Below are 23,888 nucleotides of genomic sequence, written 5' to 3'. Positions count from 1 at the left end.
CAGTTCTCCATCTCAAAACAGAGACAACCTTTTCAAGATTTAAGATATTCAGTGAACAGCCACATTATGTTCCATGGCATCTTTCCACTAACTGTGAGTAGAGGGTTAATCTCAGGGCCTGGGCTGATGAATGACTTCTGATCCTTTCAGCATCATTTCCTTGAAAACAATAGAGCTCACTAAATGGGGAAGGTGGAGTTTGCTACATTTACTGCGCAGGGCACCGCTGTGTGATGGCCTGAAGGCCCTTGGGCTACGTGACCAGAACGTAGACAAGTCTGGTAAGAAATAAGGGCTGTGGCTTCTTTGTGTCAATGTGATAACATATGCTCTGACGTTTGTCCGTGGCAGCGCGTCTACATGCGCCTGTGGATGAGGCCCAAAGCAGCTGTGCTCATGAGTAACTGCCCTGCCTCCTGGGGAGATGAGAAAATGCTACCTCTGATGTGCCGGCTGCCTCACATGCTCGTGTAGGACCGAGTGAAGCCCAGTGTGTCTGGAGGGTCTGATTGACAAATTTAACCCCGCATTTCAACGGTGGTGACAGAAGCTGACCTGGCTTTCAGATCCTTTCAGACTCAATATGGCCCAAAGTTCAGGGAGGGAATTTGATAAGAATGTTGATACTGATCCCCCCTGGGGTTGAGATAGCCAAAGTCCCACGGAAAATAACTGGGAATAAATCTTACTATCGTAATGTGGAAGACAGAGAATGATCCCTTATTGAATTGGTAGACGGGTGATTAACGAGATAAAACCGAAGGAGACCAGGTGATAAAACCGAGGGGAAAATGGCTCAAAATACAATTTTCTTGTCTCCTATTTAGTTGATTATCTGTGAAACTGAAACCACTTGGTAGAAAGAGAAATTAGAGCACGTAAAGCAAGCGGCTTCATGGCCTGTGTCAGGTCCACTTGGGAGTTGGAAGAACATTGCATTTAATCCCTGATGTTACTTCTTTGCAACCTTAGGCCAACAACACTGGAAACTAGTGAGTATTGTGTAGTCCCGTCCAATAGAGATATACTGGGAGCCACACATGAACTCCGTGTGTATAATTTTCAATTTAAATTTTACACTATCTACCATTTTAATAAGTTAAAAGAAACCAATGAAATTAAGTTCAGTATTCCATTTTCTTTAACTTAGTATGTCCTAATATGATTTAAATATTTACTCACAGTAAAAAGATCTTCTATATTCTTTATTTCATGCTAAGTCCTTGAAATCAGCATATATTTTTAATACACCTCTGTTCAGACTCTATATTTATTTTTTTAAATGTTTTTCAAGGTTTATTTATTTTTGAGAGACAGAGAGAGAGACAGAGTTCAAGCAAGGGAGGGGCAGAGAGAGAGGGAGACCCAGAATCCGAAGCAGGCTCCAACTGACTGAGCCACCCAGGGGCCCCTCAGACTATATTTCTAGTGTTCAATAGACACATGTGGCTTGTGGCTACCATTTTTATGAAGCAATTATAACAGAAAGAAGCAGATCTCTTTACTGTGAAGTACCAGCTGATATCTGTGGTCTATGCCTTCTAGGATTGACATAGGGGTGTGTATATATATATATATATATATATATATATATATACCGCAGCATGAAAAACAATGTTAGCTGTGAACGCTGACTTCTAATGTGCTGCAGCTACTGGCCAGCATGTAACCAATGACCCTTTTGGAGCAGGTAAAGTCTGGGGTGGTATGAATCTACGCTGAGGACCAGCTTCCTGGTTCTCCCACTGCTGTGACATTGAACAGCAGAAGTAGTTACGTTAAGGGAAGCCGCAAACCTGGCCTGGCCATGTGATAAATAAAAATGAGCCTAGCCAAACCACATTCTCTGACCTAAACTCTGGCAGACACTATGATTTGGGGAGTCCTCCAGGCGTGGGTTCCCCACGTACTTCTCCTTCTGGAAATGCAGGAAGCTACACATGATTCATGGGTACATTCGCTTTTATAGCTGCCATGCTGGGTTTTGCCGATGGGCAAAAATTCTGGGCGATTCACAAGAAAGATCATGGCCAGAGGTAAATCTATTAGCTCTCTTTAGGTGGCTTTTAAGACACAGAATGAAAATTGACAGGAGTCCTATGAAAGATTTCCTGGCACATTTTTGCCAGCTGGGAGGAAGGAAATCTGTTCCAGTTCCGGCAGCTGCTTCCTTTAAGGAACCCTGTTAAATATGCTGCTTTCATCTCAGAAGTTAAATCAATGATGCCGGTGGGGAAAGGAAACAAAAGGCACTGATATGGGCTGCTGAATTTACTCCATCCATGAAGGCAGTTGAAACAAAGAAGACTGGTTTGAAGGCTGGGCTCTCCTGGCCCAGCTCGGAGTGGAATATCCAGCAGATGGTATCACCTTTGGCTAAATGCATAAGTGGAAACGACATGACACATGCACGAAGGATCTTGCCATTTCTGGTTTGAACTTAATCTCGGGCAGTTGTTTCCTAGCCCAGCTACAATTGGATGTACTAAATGGGAAGCCATTAGAATTGCTTAAACCTTCCTTTGTGGTGACTATTAAACAGTACAAGATTCCAGGAAGGTACGGGGCACTTGGATGGCTCAGTGTGTTAAGTGTCTCATTTCAGCTTAGGTCATGATCTCACAGTTCCGTGAGTTCAAGCCCTGCATTGGGTCTCTGCTCTCAGTGCAGAGCCTGCTGTGAATCCTCTGTCTCTCTCTCCTCCTCCCCGGCTCACACACTCTCTCTCTCTCTAAAATAAATAAACATTAAAAAAAAAAAAAAGATTCCAGGAAAGTAAGTGAGACTCTTAGTTCTGATTAAAGAAATAGTGGAAGCAGGGGTGCTAAGTCCTTCATTAATTTTCTCTAGAATAGCTCTATCTGGTCTATGATAAAGCTACATATATCCTACAGTCTGACTGCTGACTACTTGGGGTCACTAAAGAAGTCCCTCAACAGCCTCTACCATGATAAATAGTAAAAACTGAAGAGCTTCAGAAGGACAAAGGAGGATGGTATGCCTTTTTTAAAATATTTCATTTTTAAGTAATATCTACACCCAGCATGGGGCTTGAACTCACAACCCCAAGATCAAGAGTCACATACTCCACTGTCAGCCAGGCTCCCCGAGGCACTGGTATACTTAACAGACTGGACTAGGGTTTTCCTGTTAGGTTTATACAAAGAAAAAAGCCTGACACTGTGTATCTTCATGTGGTGTAGACCCAGTTAAGGAAACGTGAAATCTCCAGCTTATTATCACAAACCGGTTTGAAAGAGTTTGGTCTAGGTCACTGTCAGAAGGAAGTTGGTTAATGATAAATGGTAGTTTCTCTCTCTGAGGAGAAAGTCAAGGGAGGGTTTCGTAACTAGTGGCCCATGTGACTAGGTAAAGGTAACTAATTAACCTGGTTAAAATTCAGGGCCCAGCCCCATCAGACCAATTTCCAGAAATAATTGGAGGAAACCATTAGGAATGATTTACAAACAATAAAGGACAAACCATTATCTCTTCTGCATCCCTGTATGAGAAAAACAGCTTGTATGTAACACTATTTGTAATTTGGCAGATACATTTTGATTCCTGTTGACCATTTTGTATAAAGTGGCTGGAAGGCAGAATGAATTTGAAAGTGGAACATGGGCAAACGAACTGTGACAGGTCTGAGGCAGGCAACAAATAGCCCAAGTTCCCTCTCTGACGCCTTAAAATCCATCAGCTCTAGAGGCATCTGCTATGAAAACACATGCAGACTGGAATTTCTGAAGAAGACTCAACAGTGGTACTGTAAGACGGCTGCCAGAATTCTAGACTGGAAATCTCTCTGATCTATTTGAATGGCAACTACTGATACTCTCTTGTGCTCTGGTAGAAGCAGTTTCCAAACTGAAGGAACCCAAAGGGCATCAGACTTTATTTAGGCTTAAAAACCCTATCATCCTATGATGGGCAAGGTCAGAAAGGTATTTCAGTCTAAGTTCCCTGATAAAATGAGAACGGTATCTTTAGGAACAAGCGAAGGAGAACTACTCAGGCGAAGTACATCATATCCATGAAAAGGTAGCTTATTTGACAATGGACCAGAGATGGAATCTCCAGCTGGAGCTATCCAGAGAGGTATGAATCTCATGATTCTCTTCCCACTGAGACAAAGCTGGTCACCTCGTTCACCAATAGAAATTTTTACACAGAAGGTCAGGAGCTAAACCACACCTTCAGTCTAATAAATAATTGTAGTTGAAAGCGAGGTAAGTCCACAAAATGAACTGGCTTGAGAACCGGTGTATGTGACAGTATCCGAAGTATTGCTCTCAGAGCAATATCTGCATATTCAAAGCTCTTGACTCTAGCCAGTGGCGTTGCCTTATGGTCAGGCAAGTGGCCCAGGTTAAACGAACAATTAACAACATCCCACGGTGGGAGATGAAATTCCTTATAAAAATTCCAGGGTATAATTAAATTAAGTCAAGTAATGTTTTCCTGGTTGTTAGCTCAGAAGGAGAATAGAGTGCCAAAACAGATGTCTTGGACCGGCCATGGATGTAGCCATGATGGTGTCCAGGCCATGCAACAATGGACAGAACTGTGATATATTCCTCTGTTGTGTCATTGATGTGGTGGCAGCTTGACCTGAATATTAATGAAGGAAAATATTGCTTGAAAATTGCCTTTGAATTAAATCTCCTGAGGATAAGTGCTAACACATTGCTGGCAGATGGAATGCTAAGGTCTTTGACTATGGCTCCTGGAGGATTCCGTGGATTTTAGCAGAAATAGACAGAGTCCATCTTGGGCTTTTTTTTATACCATAACAGAAGCCACAGATGAAAATACTATTAATGGCTTGGAACAAAGCATTTTTATATCAGTTTGGGCTCCTGGAATAGATCTCATTGAACAAAAGAACACATTTAAACATGACCAGTGAACAAAATGGCCCAAAAGTGCAACAGAGTGAGGGCATTTAAATAGAAACTGGAATGAGGAATTAAAACACTTATTACTAAAGACAGGACAGCAAGGACATAAAGAGCTGGCTAGTTCACAGGATGAGTGTGTAGATCACTTGAGTATGAGTGCCAGCAACAAAGAATGCCTTTAACAAGGTTTCTAGTTTCTGGTGGTTGAAGTGTGGGGGGTTGGGAGCAATGCTGTGACGTTATTTTGTTATTCCCACTTACAGACATTTCTTTTGCATTATAATGGTTCTGATATAGCATATCAGATATATATTATATACCTGATATAATGGTTCTGGGCCCATGATTACATTTTCTAGCTGATGGGATCATTGCTGCTTCTGATCTATTATTAGATCATATTTATATTAGATGATATTAATAGATAGATCATATCTATTTCTTTAAACTAGGAAGACATCCATGCTCCCTGTGAGTGAGGGGACAAAACATGTTGAGTCCCGTGAGGACTTCCAATTAGACGAAGATACTTTATCTGCTGTTTCTCCTGACTTTTATCCTTCTAAAAGTTAAATAAATGACATGAGACTAAAGCTTATTTCTGTCTTGTAACCATGACTGCGTTCTCAAACCTGTAATCAGGCTATAGTGCTGTAATGAACAAAGCTACTTGACCTCTAGATGTCGGTTTTCATAGAAAAATGACACATTTGAACAATTTAAATTTAATCGTCTTTATGTAGCATTGATTCCTCGTAAAATTTGGCAACACCCTGTCAAATCACCAGCATTCTATGTGCATGCAATAATGACAGCCTGGGGGAGGGCAATGTTTCTCACACTGCGGTCCACAAAACACCTGCCTTGGAATCACTGGGACGGGTTGCAGAGATCCAGTTTTCTGAATGGCAATTGTGGAGATTTGTACTCATCAGCCTTTAGGTTGTCCCAGAAATCTGCATTCCCAACAAGTTTTCTAGGTGATCATAATGCACAGCAAATTCTACAAGCGTTTCCAAGAGGCATTAATGTATCTATCCAAGCAGGCTTGAATTTAGTGAAGAAACATCTTTTGAATTCCACTCAAATTTACATTTTTAAGTGGCAGTTTATGAACACATACTCTGGGATGACTTTTGTGTTAGTATTTAACTATTATTTCATTTTTAAATAATTTTCTGTTTTACCTAAGGCTGCTTCTAGGTAATGTTATGTGTAAGGTTATTAATATGATCTATATCTTTATCCATTTTTAAATCTACCATGGGCCAAAGCATATCCTGGGCAATGGACTTTGCATAATTATGTGTCACAGCATGATAGAGTGCATTACTGTTTTCGAAAGCATCCGGAATATGGTTTCACTAACATCATACTTCCGATTAATTGTGGTGCTGGAGAAATAGAAACACTTTGAACTTCAATGAAAACATTTCCCTCATGAAAATGTCTTGTTCAAATACTTATTTCCTAGTAATGGTAACAAAAACAAGGTGTTGAGGAGAACTTACATTCTAAAAAACATGAAAATAAATTGGGCATTTGCATTATAAAATATGTGTGTGCTATATAGGAAGTCATTTCCAAATATATCCTTTTAATCTCAAAAATATTAGATGGTCCAAATTTACAATCTGACTCAAGATTGACATTTGAAATGCAAATGTGCAGTGAAATTCTTTATTCCAATTAGTACTCAAATATTTGTTTGAAATAATTCAGTTTTCTGGAGATATCTTCAGCTTGAGTTTCTAATAGACTGAAGGTCAAACATGTGAAGTAGTTAGACCAACATCTAAAACTTTTGACTCAAACACTATATGTTAGCCAATATTTAATGTTGATAAAAGTAAGGCACTTTCCAACCCAAGATATAGGTAATGATAAAAATTAAATAGAATGAATTAAAATGAGCAAAAAATGAGCAAAAGAACATGGCTGATTTAAAAAGTAAAATTGAAGACATACCTTAATTTACTCACAAGTAAAATCACTTACTATGCTTTAAGCAAGTTAGAAGGGTAGGCAATGAAGAACGTAAAAACCCATTTAGTTAGTGTGCAATTCTTTATACAGGAGACCTGTTTTCACTAAGTTTGAAAGTGAGAAAAATGTTTCAGTAATTAAACATCAAGATCACATTGTGAAATATGCTACATGCTTTTTCATTTTATTAGAGAGTGATGCCAAAGAGTGACTCATGGAACATGCATAGTATAACTAGAAATATTGAAAATAGAAAATCCAAGTCTAGGGGCATTTGGGTGGCTCAGTGGCTTCAGCACCCAACTCTTGGTTTCAGCTCAGGTCATGATCTCATGGTTTGTGAGTTTGGGCCCCATGTCAGGCTCTGTGCTGACAGCTGCTTGGGATTCTATGTCTCCCCCTCTCTCTCCCAAAATAAATAAATAAACTATTAAAAAAAAATCCAAGGGCAGAGACAGTCATTCAGTTGAATTACTTCATCTCCATCATATAACAAATATATATTAACATACAAGTAATATAAAAATTTATTTCCTGGGGGCGCCTGGGTGGCGCAGTCGGTTAAGCGTCCGACTTCAGCCAGGTCACGATCTCGCGGTCCGGGAGTTCGAGCCCCGCATCAGGCTCTGGGCTGATGGCTCAGAGCCTGGAGCCTGTTTCCGATTCTGTGTCTCCCTCTCTCTCTGCCCCTCCCCCGTTCATGCTCTGTCTCTCTCTATCCCAAAAATAAATAAACGTTGAAAAAAAAAAAATTAAAAAAAAAAAAATTTATTTCCTATCCTCTTCTTAGTCCTTAAAAATGGCCAAAATCTTATTTTTGGGTGTGGGAGTGGTGAAAGCATGAAGCTTGCTAGTGAGTGATAATAAAACATGAAGACTCTACGACAGCATGAATGATGATTTATTATGTGAACTGCTGTGGGGTACAACAGCATTAACTACATTATTTTCATCCTAATGTTTCTCCCCTGGTAGGTGCCTTTGGGTGTTCTGTATACAATCAAGATGTCAAGTAATTATGCCAAAGGTCTTTCTGTTTCAACAATTTTCTGTAACTTCTAATTGCCAAATAGGAGAGTAACAAAGGAAGGAAAAGTGAATTGCTGTTCATTTCCATTTACAGGGTTTCAAAGTGTGTGGATTTTGAAAAAAAAAATTACTAATAAATGTAACAGTGGCTTATTTTTGTTGGGAAGATCTCCATCACTTAGAAAATTCTGAGGTAAGATGAAATATAGGAATGAATTAAAAATTCTTTTTCCAAAATACATATCAGTTTAATACATCTATATACATTTCCGTATTATTTTAAAATGGAAAGCTTCAAAGAATACAATTATAGATGAGATTAAAAATACATTATGGTTGCAAGTCAATTGTCAATATAAAATTATTTAAAATCCAGTTTTCATGAGAACTTTGCATTTATTATTGATGACATGCATTAGTTATGAATTAGCCAAGTTTATGTTTATATATTGAAATTAGATTCAGAAATGGTTTGGAAATTATTTACATGGTAAAATGTAGGCTTAAAAAGATGAATGCTAAGGTAAAATAAAACAAAGATGGAATACATACATTTTAGGAGATTGATGAGAAATCAAGGAAATAATTCGTTTAAATACTCATGTATCTATTTCTAGCACAATATGCCAGATTCGTTCAGTGCCAACTCGAATTAAAGGGAGACATAAGATAATATGTTATGATAGACAACATATGTAAAAAGCTGTAAATGTGTTTTAGTTAACTTTGAGATGGAAGTCACTATAATGCATGTGAAATTAGATTAAGTAGAAGTTACATTATTTTATTGAATGCTATTTTCCTAAATAGATATTTCAGAGAGGATATAGCTCCAAGATTTAGCTGTGTTTAACACAGACCCTAAATATTTGTTTGCAGGAAATCGTTAAATTCTAACAATTTTTGGTTTACTTGAGAGGATGAAATTTTGAACCCCTCCCATATCAGAGTCATTCAAATATAATTTAGTTTGAAATGATTGGGAAACTACTCTTCCTTGGGCATGTATCAAAGAAATTTGTAGAAAATACTTTCCTACTTAAAAATTATCTTATACTCCAGAGTATAGCATAAACTGAGCTAAATGGAAACTTTATTATATAATTTAATATATATGGGTACCACGTTGCTTTCAACTGTCTATGGAGCCTCATCCCTTCAAAATACTGTATGTATATACACATACATATATGGATATGGATATATATATACATATATAAATATATTTATGGATATATATGTACATATATATATATTTATGGATATGGATATGTGTGTGTGTGTGTGCGTGTGTGTGTGTCCTAAAACTATAGAGCCGAAAAACTGTACAGGGCAGAAAAAACAACTATTTGTTATTCTTAGAAGTTACCTTGAGTTATTTTTGAGGTAAGACAGCATATAAATACATAAGTCAATAAAACAATGACAAGCTTTTGTACAGATAGTCAAAATGCAGTCAATGATATCTTTTTTTTTTTCAAATTTTTGTTTAAATTCTACTTAGTTAATATAGTGTAATACTGCTTGCAGGAATAGAATTTAGTGATTTGTCACATGCATATAACACCCAGTGGTCATCATAAGAAGTATCCTTCTAGATACCCATCACCCATTTAGCCCATCCCCCAAGATAACCATTGTGCTTAGCAAAATATAAACTTGGCCGTTATTTCTCAAATCCAGAACTAATGGCTCATTTTTCTTTCATTTGAGTATATAAATAGCAATGGACACACAATAACAAGCAGGAAGACAGAGGTACTGGAATACTGTGTGAATATGTTTTCTCTCAGTAAACCATTGCATCATTACACTGTGATGCAGAAGAAGCTTTGTCAAATGCATTAAAGCAACCCCACATCATCCATTTCTCTCCACAAATAACATGTATTTAGAAACATTTTGGGCACACCTTTATAACCCTGCAGGACTAAAGTAATGATATCACATGTGGGAAGAGCAACTTCTAACCAAAACACTTTCATATCATGCATACACCCACACATATACAGCACTGGGGGTAAGCGTCTACGACATGGTGCAGTGGGTACTCGGCACACAGCAGGCTATGACAGTGTGGGGTGGGGAAATTTGGATACAAGAGCAAACTTGTATTCTTTCACAATAGACCAAAGATTCACTCGCTCATACCTTAATGGAGAAAAAGTAAAATATAAGAGATTCCACACAATGCTAAGCCAATTCTGAACCAAGTTAAAAGTTTTCTAGAAATAATATTTACATTAGTATAAGGCCCCCTGTTGTGACAAACTTTTTATACTGAGGCTATTTTATTTACTTTGCCTATTCTGCCAATTTAGAGCGCTTGATAAAAGCTATGTAAACCAGTACTCGTGAAAATATAGGGTATTGGATCAACATTTAGACTCATTTAGATTACTTTGATTTAAAGATTTGGATTGCTCAGACTGTTTCTAAGCAAGTTACAGGTTTTAAAAATGATGAATTCAAAGACTTGTTAGTTTGAGAAAAATAGTTTTCAGAAAGTCAAAATAATCATCCCCAAATTTGCACAAGGATTGGAATATTATAAAAAAAGTGGAATTCATATAATTTCCCATGAATGTATTTGCATTACCATTTTGTTTCTTTTTAAAAAATAAGTATTTATAATGGTTGCTGAGGTAAACCTAATTTTTTATCAGAGTTCTTTTTGCATTGTTTTGTAAAGCAATATTTAATTAAATATATAGGAATTAAATTAAATATTTAATTAAATATATAGGAACTAAAGTTCCTATAGGCATTAACTGCTTAATTACTAGGGGTTTAAGTATATTGTCTCCCAAAGAGGCTACTATTTGTGTTATGCAAATACAATGCAATTACATTTTTTCTTAAAATTTGTATTTAAGATAATTAAGTAAAAGTAATTGAATCAAGTGAATTTTTTGTTTTTTTCAGGGATGAAAAAATAAAGGAGATGTGGCTAGCTCTGTTGGGAACAAATCTGCAATTTTAGTAGAAAAATCAGTTGAACAATTATATATTATAAGAAAATTTAGTAAGTGCTTTAAAATAATACTGGCCCTAGATACCTGCTATGACATTGAGAATCCTTCAATTAGAGGAATGTAACATGTTTCCTATCTGTTCATCTAACACTGTATGTATTCTTAACCAAGATGTGAGCCAGAATCATCTGGGGAGGTATTTTTAAATGCACTTTATTCCAGAAATTTTAGTTTAGTAGACTGGACTGTTTGTGATTCCCCAGCCCAAATTTCTTGGCTTGGACGTGTTTCAATTCAACCACTGAATGCTATATCATAGGGTGGCCAAGTCAAGCAAATAATATGCTCTCGTATAGATTAACTTTCTAACTGTTTAGCTATTATACTTGGACATGTGACCTTGTGATCTCTTTTTCACCAAAGAGTTCAAAGGATGCTGCTATCAAAACCAAACTCTTTCATTTATTATAAAGAATCTCAACATTAAGAATGGATTCTAAAGATACATGGGTTGGACAAAGCATTTTACTTTTGCCTTATTTTTAGGTCTCTATTTTCTGACAAGAAAGGCTACAGTTAGAACTTCTTTGTGCAAATAAATTTTCCCTTAATTTTTGAACTAATTTTGCTAAAGCAAATGATTATTTCCTTCATGGAGACTATTAGAAGATTGCATGTGTTATTTCTGTTTAACATATACTTAAAAATCATTTTGATCCATCAACTATCTCAGTTGATAAGATGAAGGATGTTTAAATATCTTTTCACTGAGTGAGGGAAGACAAATGGAATTTGACGAGAATATCCTTAGCTGAAGGGGGATGGTGGTTGTTTGGATTTAAATATGCAAGGGGCTATGTTTCCCCACCAAACACTGCCTGGGTGCAGAATATGCTGTCTGCTTTTTTACTGATAACCACATTCCTCTACTTAGAGTTAAGAAAGCGAATTTACCGTGTCTGAGAAACGGTAAAACTTCTCCAATGCAAAAGCTTCTGTCTGTGGGAAGGTAAAGTGGACCAAGAGGGATTGAGAAACCAGAGAATCAAGTCATATATGAGTAAATATAATTGCACAATTGGTTTTAATTGCATATATCATTTTCACATACACATTAATCGATTTTCACATATGCAAGGTATGCAACCCCCAAAGTATGAAATGAACTTAAAAAAAAAGCTATTTTTTTTTCCTGCACTAAATCTCAGTTACATTAGTTGCTCCCTGCATATTTCAACTGGTCATTAGAAAATAAATGAGGTATTACTATTTGTGCATTTCTGTATTTTCCTAGAAAGCCCCTCACTAGAAAATTTAATCTTGTCGTCTTTCTGTGAGCTAAAGAATAATGGGCTTCAGTATGTATCCTGATATTCTTATAGGTAGTAAAATTAAAAAGCTGCTTTGGTAGGATAATCCTTTTTGAGGAGGGACCAGAGTTGAGCATCTAGACTTACAATACAGTCTATCATGTTACCCATTGGACACTATGGCTGTTGGATGTGTGGTAGGTGTGGAAAATGCCCGAGCTCTTAGCCCTCATTTGGACACCATGTACCTAATACTTCTCAGCACCTGGCTGATACATTTAAAATTGTATAGAAATGAGGAGGGAGGTAGAGAAATGGACAATAAAAGCAAAAAAGCAAACCAAAATGAGAAGAGGAAATAAGCATTACTTTGTATTAATATTAGAAGGAAAAAATGGTCTTTATCAGTCATTTACAAGGAAAGAAGAAACAGAAGCTTAACCCTTATGATAGAGAGTTTTTTTTGTCCTGTGATAGTGTTTCAGCCAGTGCTAAGTGTCATGAGAGAAAGGAGAGCAAGTAGGTAGTAGGAAGGGAGAAAGAAGGAGAGGAAAGAGACAGTAAAAGAATGAGAAAGGTACAAGGAAACCAGTAGATGGGGGTGTGATGGGGAGAAGAGGATAAAGAAAAGTTATACTCTCCATCAAAATGTGTTTCAATATATAAATAATGTGCTTTTATTTTCATAACAACTTGATCAAATATAAGCCCAAGCACTGTGTTAGTCCAATGTGTTGCTCAGAGAATCACAATCCTGATGTTCCTTCCATGCTATTGTGAATTGGGTATTTTTTATGATTTGGGGGAGTCAAATAGATAGGACTGAATCCACTATCATGTTAGAATATGTTTACTGCTCAGTACTGAGAGATCATGCTCTTGGGGTTTACAAAATTTAAGGAATATATAAATTGCAGCAAATAATTCAGAAACTATAAGGAATCCTCAAAAAAATTAAATCCTTTCAACATCCTTAAAAGTGCATACTGCATGAACCAAACTACTCTGTTGAAGATTTGAGCATGTTTTGACTTAAATATTCCAATATATGGGATTCTAGACACAGTTTCTACTGTGCATACAACTTTGACATTTCTCTATTGCATGTGAGTCCATTTGCTTTTAAATGTCAGTTGGCACTTTCATATTAAAAGAAGTAAACTCATAGATATGCTGGTCAATAGAAATTTTCCCTTACAGAAAAGCAAAGGGGGTTGATTGGACGTATGTGCACATATAAACAGAGATGACATTACAAGTCTTAATAGAGGGGAACGACCCCATTCTGCACATCTACATTCAATTATGAGATTATTTCTACAACTTCTTGTGGTCTTCTAATGATGTTCGAAATACAATTTCTTCTGGGTTTCATTTAACAGGTGTAGCCAGGCAAAAATAGCACCTTCTTGTGTTTCCCATAGAGCTTCAGAATAAACAACTTAACGACATGAAAGTATGCATAAACTTTTCCACATACTTTTACATGAGTATCATAGCATTAATAAATAGATATTGGTTTATGGAAACAATTAAAGGAATTAGTTTGATGAAAAGGAACAACTTTAATAGTTATATTTGATGACATGTTAAGTCAGACCATCAGTAAGATCCTCACACTGCAAGTAAGAAATGATATATTTTGTTAATTGAAGCAAAAAATGGTGTTGTTCCAGGAAGTACATTAGAAAGAAGTTGATAAATTCTCATGTCACCAGATATGTTGTGTAAAGTAGACCTAGGTGTCACCATTTTCTCCCTGAAGCTATTTTTGACAATTTCAGTTTCGATTGGACAAAACCAAAGGAATATTCATATGATTGGGTCCTCAGATTCCATTTCCTCTCTGTGCCACTGTATTAAATGTAACAAATTGACTTTCCAGTGAAAATCGGTATCCCAGTGAACCCAACGCATTTAATCACCTACCTTATTCTTTCTCTTTCGTCGAAATCTCAGAAGTTCTTTGTGTTGTCTAGATACAAAATTTACAGCCGCATATTCCAGAAGTGCTGAAAACACAAAAAGGAGGCATACTGCCATCCAAATGTCAATAGCTTTGACATATGAAACCTGGCCAAGAGAGAAAGAGAGAGTGAGCAAACTGACTTGTACTGTTGTTTCCACTGAGTACAAAACTGAACATCTGATTCTACATTGTACCATTTATATCATCTTGAAGAAGAAAGGAATAAGATCAATACTTCTTGAGCTTAATAAACACTTTTTAGAAATTAATTGTGCAAGTTTATATATTAATCATACATCAAAACTTATGTATGTTTTACTAAATAAAGTTTGCTGTCAACTGAGGCACAAGGCCAAATGTATGATTAAGACAAAATAAGTTGGACATGTAATTTTACCTTCAGTGAAATCTGGAACAATGCTTGAAGAAAGCATAAAGTAACATCGAAATATAGATAATGCCATTTACCTGTTAGTTCCATGTTTTCTTCATTATTTTTTTTTACTTTGAAATAATTTTAACATTGGCAAACGTGTTGCAGGAACAGTAAAAAACATAAAAATAAAAAACAAACAAAAAACCTCCCAAGTTCTCCAGTTGTTAATATTTGACCAAATGTCAAATATGTTTCTCTCTATCTTTATCATTTATGGCCTTTCCTTGAACTACTTGAGAGTCATTTGCAAACACGATGCCTCATTACCCTAAAATACTTGTGTGTATTTTCTAAAAGAAAAAGACAATCTCCTCCTATATAACTCTAGTACACCCCCCAAAATCAGATTGACGTTAGTAAAATACAACCATCCAACCCAAAAACCCATTCTCATTTCAGCAATCGTCCAAATAATGCCCTTTTTACCAGAAAAACATTTGTCCTTCCAGTCCAGGATTTAATCTAGAATTATATGCTGTCCCTTGGCGTCAGATCTCTTTGGGCTTCAATGTGAAACATTATGGTCAGCCTTTTCTTGCCTTCTGTGACCTTGATATTTTGGATAAGTGCAGACCAGATTTTTTTTTAGTGTCTCCCACTTTTGGCTTATTTGATGTTTCTTTACTTTATACTCAGGTTATGGGATTTTAATAGGAACAGTGATGCCCTGTTCTTCAAGTGTATCATATCAGAAAGCACTCAATGTTGATCAGTTGGTTAAGGTGCTATCTACTAGGTCTCTCTATTATAAAGTTACCAATTTCTCTTGAGTAAATACATATCTTCTTACTCATTAAGTTTCATCCATTAGACCTTGATGATTTTTGTCTGAATCAATTATCACAATGATGATTCCACATGTGGATTTCCAAATTCCATCATTCCATCTACATTTGTTAGTTAGCACTCTACAGTAAGAGAAGTTTGTCTTCCACATTACTTATATCAGTATAGACAAGTAATGATTTTGTTCAATGGGCTACCATGCATTAACATCACTATTTTGATGCTCACATTACACAGATTGGGTCAGTAGGAGCCCCTAGAAGTTAGGCCATGCATCCTTTTGGCAAGTCTCCATCATGATTTGGGTACTTTCTCACTTTCTGGCATAAGGCATTCCAGACTTATCTGTAATTTCTTGTTCCAGTATTTGACTGAGGGCTTTCTCTAAGAATCCTTTTTTTTTTTTTTTTTTTTAACTGAAGAATGACTTTTAGAAACCAAGGATCTGGGCACTGGGTGTGCTCATTGTTTCCTGGGTATAACTACTTATAGGCCCTCTTAGTAGGCAGAGTTAGGAATGATATACATACATATATAACTAATATATATGATATATGACATATATACATATATATGATATGTATATTATATATAATTATGTATAATATTATATATAAATTATGTATAATAATATAATATATATTATATAGAGAAATATAATATATTATAATGTATTATATAATTATTATTATATATACAACATATATATAACTTACCTATCATCTATCTCTGTATCTATCATTTATCTATCTATATTGAAAACATGAATTCACACTGGCATCTCTAATTCCAACTCAATATGACAGGGTTCACTCTAGTTTTCACTCTTTTCATGATGTAACACTTTCTTGGACAGTGACAAACTTGTCTGATTCTTTAACATATATTTGAAGAGTCTCCCTTTATGTAACTAGTATCTTAATTCCGCTGGCCCCCTCCAGCCTCAGCCCCATTAATCCCAGATGCCTTACTGACTCGGGCCTCACACCCAAAGTCCCCACTGGCTGCCTTGGTCCTGACCATGTCCTTGACCCCTGGACTCTGGTCCTGCCCACCCCAGCCAGCATCGTTGACCCTGACTACCCCCTTAGCTCCACAGGGTCTTCCTGTCTTCTGCCACCTCAAAGGTAAGAAAGAGAATATAAAGAAAGGAAAAGGAAAACAACAGAGCAGAGAAATTTAAAAATTATTACTATTTTGGGCGTGCCTGGGTGGCTCAGTCCGTTAAGCATCGAACTTCAGCTCAGGTCATGATCTCCATGTCTGTGGGTTTGAGCCTCGTGTTGGGCTCTGTGCCCACAGCTCAGAGCCTGAAGCCTGCTTCTGATTCTGTGTCTCCCTCTCTCTCCGTCCCTCCCCCACTCACACTCTCTCTCTGTCTCTCAAAAATAAACATTTAAAATTATAAAAAAAAAAGTATTACTATTTTTGATAGGAAAAAAAACACAAAAAGAAGCGAAGTGAAACAAGGGAACGTAAAAAGGAGGAAGTATGTCCCTCTTTCCTAGAAACAGATTCATACAGACCAAGGACCTTTGGAGGGAACAAGTCAGTAACCTTTAAGAAACTGCTTTAATTTTTCTCTCAGCTTAATGGTGTGGTGATTTGATGATGCGATTGAACAAATGTTGCTGTATGTCAGTTGCTTAAGGATGAAAATTTTCTGTAAGTTTTAGTATCTTTTCTTATTGAATATGTATGTGCCTGTATTGCACACAGTGTTGTATCATGAAAGCAATATCAATAAAATCATCACCTTTTGTGCCATGAGCATGAGATAATTCATTTTGTTAGATAACTTAGTCATGCCAGTTAGATGTTGGAAAAAATATTCTCTCATTTGCCAGAAATGAGATTAAGAATGAAAGACATTTATGCGAAGCTTTTTTTTTTTTTTTTTTCTTACATTCTTCCTGGGAAATGGATAATTACCTAGAACTTTGCTTCCCCACTGATAGAAACAAATGTCCCTTCCCTAAGAAGATGTGGATCCAGGACAGCAGAAATATAGATGAGATGCAAGCAAAGATGTACTAATTACTTCTTGGAACTCAATGTACCTTGGAGATCAAAATCTTATGCTTTAGAAATTTGACTAGTTCTGTGCTGTCTGTATATTCTGTATTTTTTTCTCTCTTCATTCTTCATATTTAATGATGTTATTTTTGTCAAATGTCAACATTTGGAAACCTTGATCAAATTGAGGTTGTGGTTCAAAGGAGAGAAGTCTATGACGGGGAGAGCAGTAAATACTAAAGTGAAGAAAAACCCCTCTCCCACCCTTCTCAGTTGGCCTTTTAGGTCCCAGGCTAGACTTTGCCCAAGTCTGGCTCAGAATCCCATGGCACTTGTGCTTAACTGAACACACTGCACTGTAATTGCCTATTCTTATTCTCTTTCTGTTTAGACTCTTTGCCGGGCAGATGTCATCTCTGAGTTGTTCACCACTGCAATAATGTTTGGCATGTGTGCACATATTTGCTGAATAAGTGGACAGATAAATGAAGGCGTAAAATGTTAAAATACAGGTGAAAAATGAATCACAGATGATGATTTATGTGTAGCTTCGCTTTCTGAAGTGATGTTTTGTTCATATCTTGGAATGGATTAATTATCTTTTAAAAAGAGGTCATTTCTTGACGCTTACAACGGTGTCAACCTACATATGAAATATGCCAACAAGGGAGCCCTCAACATCTCCTCCTCTATCTTAAGTGTGACTTCCAGGCATTTTATTTCAGGGCTGTACTAAGTGTCCAATTGTTTATAAAATATAGATTTAAACCTCATGAGTTCTACAATTTGCCAGAAATCTTTGGCTGCCCTCAAATACATACTGTCCTGGAAGATATAATACAGATTTCAAAAATGCTATCTCAAACTACACCATTCCTGGAAGAATATGACTCACAAAGTATGTGCTCATTCTTTAACAACCTGAATCTATAATGTGAACCAGAGATAAATCAGAAATTTAATTTCCGTATTAATCCAATGAATATTTCCAATGACAACATTTATGCCTGCCAGGGTTCTGCTCATTGTGAACAGCTCCCGAGTGTTAAGCCTGAAGGGCTTACTTTCCTTGTCCTCTTCTCTGACCCCCTTCGCCAATTTCAACTCTTTTTCTCCTCTGCTACCCTCACTGCTCATCTCGGTACAGCAAACTCAGGATGTGGGAAGTTTGGAACTCTAGGGATAGTAACTAAAATATGGACAACAGTTCTTACTCCAACACATGCACAACATACTCATGATATACAACACACCCCATGTGATTCAGATTCATCACCGTCTTTTCATCCTCTACTTGTTGCTGTCTCTTGGGGAAGACTTACTCCAATCAAGAGGCAGTTCATTCCTCTGAACCACCTTGTCAACAGTCCCAACGTCCAATGTGCTGTTGGAACCATGATTCAATTTTATGCAACAATCCCTTCTCGATATTACCCCTTGAATAGAAAAGTATGAGAAAATAAAACCTAAACATTTACTAATTAAATGCGCCAGTCAGGAGGACCTTTGTCCTGGAGACCCCTTCAAAGCCACCGTACTGAAGATTGCTTCCTTCTTGGAGCCCACTCTTCCCAGGGCTCCCATGACCCATGTTTTTCAGGTTTCTCTTCCTCTGCTCTAACACACTCTGCTTTGGGGGCCCTTCCTCCTTATCCTGCGTTCCTCAGGGATACAGTCCAGCCACTCTTCTATTCTAACTCTGAAGTTTCTCCCTATTCAACCTCATCCATTTTCATGGATTCAATTCCTCCTCTGTGCTCATGGACCCCAAATCTAGTTTTGCTCACTAGACCACTCTCTAGCCAGCTTTCTTACCTCTTGGATGTCCCATGCACCTCAAATTTACTCTGACTAAAAACAAAAGCTATGGAGCACCTGGGTGGCTCAGTCAGTTGAGTGTACTACTCTTGATTTGGGTTCAGGTCATGATCCCAGGGTTGTGGGACTGAACCCCATGTTGGGCTCTGCACTGAAGAAGAGCCTGCTTAAGATTCTTTTCTCTCTCCCTCTGCCCCGCCCCCTGCTCTCTCTCTCTCTCTCTCTCTCTAATAAAAAAATAAAAATAAATAAGAAAAACAACAACAACAACAACAAAGCTATGAAGCTCTACCAGACTCTACCAAACAAATAGGAGGCAACTGCCTCCTACTCCCCATTAAAAGGCTATACTCTGAAGTTGTTCATACCCACACTAGAAGTCCTCTTTTTCTCTCATATCAAAGACCCAGCCCTGTTATTTGTACTTTCTTTCTATTTCTCAAATTTATCACTTTCTGTCCTTCCTACGGCCATCCCATTGATCTCAACCACAATAATCTGTTCTTCAGCCCCTCAACTCTATCCCCGACATAATCACAATAAGTGATTATTTTTAAATGCAAATCCATGCCTCCTTCCACTTAAAACTCTTCCTGTGCTTTCACTTAATTTAAAGTCTCAAATCTGTTTTAGGTCAAGCCCTTCATGATTGGCCCCCACCTTACTTCTCTTACCACATGCACTCAATCTTTTTTTTTCATTCAACATTTATTGAACATCATTGATGTACCCAAGTCCAGTTCTTAGTGTGTAGTTACAGAGATGAGTGAGATAAATAAAATCTGTCTTTAATGGAACTTACATTCCATTTGGGGAAATCATACAATAAAAACACAGATATAATTTAAAAGAAGTGCAACAGAGAAACCACAATGGGGTAATGGGAAGAGAAGGGCAGGGTGAAGAGAGTTATGCTAGATAGGGATGGTCAGTGAAGGCCTCTGAGGATTGATATTCACCATCTTATGCCACTTCCTTACTTGCTTATTATGCTCTAATTATACTTCCCTTCTTTTAGATTTTGGAATCTGAAAGCAACTGACAAACCTCATCCTGCCTCAGCAGCTTTTCATCCCTCTTATTTTCATCTGGAACATTCCTTCTTTTGGGTTTCCTTCAGGTCTCAGCTTCGACAAAATATTCTTAGGGAAACCTTCTCCAGATGTCCAGACCAGGATAGGCTTTCTCAGCTTCTACCTCCCCTTTCCTTATAGAAACCCTTTCCCCGTCCACTCTTCACAATTGTAATTCTATGTATTTATAGGCAAGTTCTACAGGATGACTGGTGGCTAACACCACTTGAATGTTATTTATTTAGTTAATTGTTCTATTTCACAATCTCTAAGTGCTTTCTATTTTTCAAAAACCTTGGCTAAGGGGATACCAAAATGAGTATGTTCTGGAGAATTTCAATGAGAAGTATCTATAGTGATATTCTAACAAATTATGTCTAAGCAAACATCAAATTATTCATCTTATTATTGACCTAGCTCCACCAGACTGACATTATCTTTTTATGTATCTTTCTCCTTTTAGGCTAATATATCCCATGGGCTAAGACAAAAGCCAGGTCTTATTCATCTTGGTATTTCTAGGACCTAGACTGTGTTCATCATGCTCTGCATTCGCAGGTCATGTTGAATTGATTCCATGTCACACGGAAGGACTTCAAATCACCAGCCATTTATTATTAGAGAAAAATTATAACACTTAACATGCCAGGAGGTGTTCTTAGTAGTGTCCATAGAACTACTGAATCTTCTTAGTTGTTGTCTAAAATTAACACTTTTAATCCTCACCATTGAGGAAACTACTCCCATCTTAAAGATGAGACTTAGGCACAATAAAGTAACTTGCTTAAGTAACTTGTCTCATAGTAACTGTTATGGACTGAATATGTCCTTCCAAAATTCAGACATTGAAATCTCACCCCCAAGGTGACAGCGTTAGGAAGTGGTGCTTTGGAAGATGATCAGGTTGTAAGGGCACAGCCTTCATGAATGAGGTTAGTGCCCTTGGAGGAAGGGTCCCAGAGAGCTCCTTCATGCCTTTTACTAGCTAAAGGATCACCATCTATGAACCAGGAGGAAGACTCTTACCGGACACTGATTCTGCCAGTGTCTTGATCTTCAACTTCTCAGGCTCCAGAGCTGTGAGAATAAATGTCTGTGGTCTTTACAGCACCTATTCTATGGTCTTCTGTTATAGGAGCTTGAGTTGACTAAGACTGCTACCATTCTGCAAAGCCAGATTTGAATACAACTCCTCTGGTTCCAAAGCCCACAAACTTAACTACTAGTTTCTATCACCTAGGTTTTAGGCTGCTTCTTTTTAGGCTACCATTACATATCGACAACTGTGAATGCACTAAATAAGAATACTCTCTGTACTTTAGTATTCCAGCCTCTTTAACTTTTATCTGGTAGTTAAGACTGAAATCAGTACGCAAAATACATATTGTAAGGTCCTCTCTATATGCTGATTCTAAAATCTTACAAACAGCTTCCTAGCAAACAATGTAGAAAAAGAGACATGAGCATTGTATTTACCACATAAAACAAACCAGTTGCTCTGAAGAAGCAAAACCAGATCAGGAAAGCATTTTATCTTCTGAAATGCAATGAAAGTCCCCTCAACAACATTCTTACATTAGTTAAAATGAAGTGTTTTCATGAGCAGGGAAACCATTCCCTACTTGTCATGTGATAATCTAAGAAGAGATCAGTTTGATAAATTATCATTTGAATATGCAAAGCTAGGTTACTGCAAGGCCTTGTCTTTCTCATTCTAAAAAAATGTTTTATAATGTAGAGAAAGGAATATAAGAATTATTATGTTCTATGGACTTCTTATGTCAGTTTTTTCCCCAGAAAGATTATGCATTCATTCTACTTTTAATGTTATCATTAGAAAATAGAGACAGTCTGCTTTTTGTGTCCCAAATATATATATATATATATACATATATACATATACATATATATACATATATACAAATACATATATATATACACAAATACATACACACATACACACACACATATATATACTGATAATGATAAAATACAATTATATATTAATAATATATATTATAACTATATATTACTATAATATATATTATTAATATATATATTATCTATCTATATATATATATATAATTGGACTTTATCATTATCAGTCACAGTCATCCTGGCTATAAAGACTAGAATCAAATGAATCAAATTTCCTTGACCTTGGGGAGCAATCGTGTTCGGGGAGCTTGTCTAAGCCTGAATTTCTCTACACCTATCCTACCAATGATGCAAGGAAGTAGGTATAAGGATTCAAGCTAGGATAGGACACAGTAATCCCCAAATCTCCATAATCCCCATAATCCCCAAATCTCACTGGCATGAAACAAAGAACAATAAAAGACACTGCATGTCCACTTTGAATTACATGGTGACTCTTGTCACTGTCATTCTTACTGGGACCTCAGCTGATAGGGCAGTCACTATCTGGAACATTGGCAGCGGCGACAGTACAGGAAAACCTGGCACTGGTGGGTCTCGTGTTTGCTAACAAATACTCCAGGCTAGAAGTGGCACCGCTCACTGTGTTCGAAACTCATCAGCCGGCACTCCTTCCGGTCAGCCCCTACAGTAGAACTAAGAAGTACAACCTTACCATGTGCCTGGAAGGAAGAGAAAGCCAGCACGAGTGGCAGACGGAGTAGGGGTGGGAAGGTTTCCACTAGTTTTATTTCTGAAACAAAAACAAGGATTCCGGATTCCTACAGGTACAGAACTGAGGACAGTGTGGATAGGATCTAATCACGGCTTACGATGTCTCCATAGAGAACTACAACAGCTTTGTTGAAGAGCAAAACTCACTGCTTTATTTAAAAAAAGAAAAAAAAACAAAGCTATTAATTAATTAAAGTGCGGCAGAAACCTCCCTTGATCTCCAGCCCAAAATTTCCTCAAACCTTAGTGTCAGGTCAGAATTCAGTAAAATCAATTGTGACGGGATATAGAAAATAGAGTCCAGGTAGCATTCCGAAGCGCTAACGTAATCTAGGACAGATAGTATATTGCCTACCTGGTGGCAAGTAAAGACAGGCAGGCTGCAAGCCAAATTTAGGCACGGGAATAAGTTTGCCCGTGCTCCACAGTGCCTTGAAGAAGAAAAGGAACGTGCTTCTAAGTATGGAAGGCACCTCCCAGTTAACCATGGTGCTCATCTCCACACTTAATAACTATACCAGAACACTCTGCGGTTAACTTATTTGTGCCTATGCCCTCTGAAGCCATTTGATTTTGCGTTCTCGGAATTCAGAGTAGATATGCGTTGCATACATTTCAGACAACCCTTCATAAATATATTTACCTTGACCCTAGCTTTTGGTAAGATTATTAAGTAGCAGAAATTTTAGAACACATTCCTTTACAAGGTCATTGGGTGAGTTGTGTTACAAGTATGGCACCAAACGGTGTAGTCAAGAAGACGGCCAAGATACATGGCTTTACTTTACTCCGCATAGAGGTGGTTGAAAGGATTGTCTACTGGGACCGATAATGCCTTAGATTACAGCTCACAGATGACAGTGCATTAGTGAGTAAATATTTATTAGACTATAAGCCAGACTACTTATTTATAGTAAATTATAGTTATTAAATTACA

The 23,888-nt window shown here is 37.1% G+C and overlaps 1 protein-coding gene across 2 annotated transcripts in view; it reads right to left on the bottom strand.

Moving 5' to 3' along the window:
- GLRA3 (glycine receptor alpha 3) overlaps window positions 1-23,888 on the bottom strand; it is a 195,843-nt gene that overhangs the window by 2,658 nt on the left and 169,297 nt on the right. The window contains exons 8-9 of one of the 2 annotated variants that reach the window (XM_030311883.1): window positions 14,131-14,274; window positions 11,846-11,890 (exon numbers count right to left, since the gene is read on the bottom strand). In XM_030311883.1, coding sequence (XP_030167743.1) covers window positions 11,846-11,890; window positions 14,131-14,274 — 189 coding nt within the window. The remainder of the gene's footprint in view (window positions 1-11,845; window positions 11,891-14,130; window positions 14,275-23,888) is intronic. The other variant, XM_030311884.1, reaches the window with a different exon arrangement.

The sequence above is a fragment of the Lynx canadensis genome, chromosome B1 (genome assembly GCF_007474595.2).
Source record: "Lynx canadensis isolate LIC74 chromosome B1, mLynCan4.pri.v2, whole genome shotgun sequence".
In the NCBI taxonomy this organism is placed as follows: Eukaryota; Metazoa; Chordata; class Mammalia; order Carnivora; family Felidae; genus Lynx; species Lynx canadensis.
The sequence above is the reverse complement of the archived record's forward strand: the minus strand, read 5'-3'. Positions and strand labels throughout refer to the sequence as shown.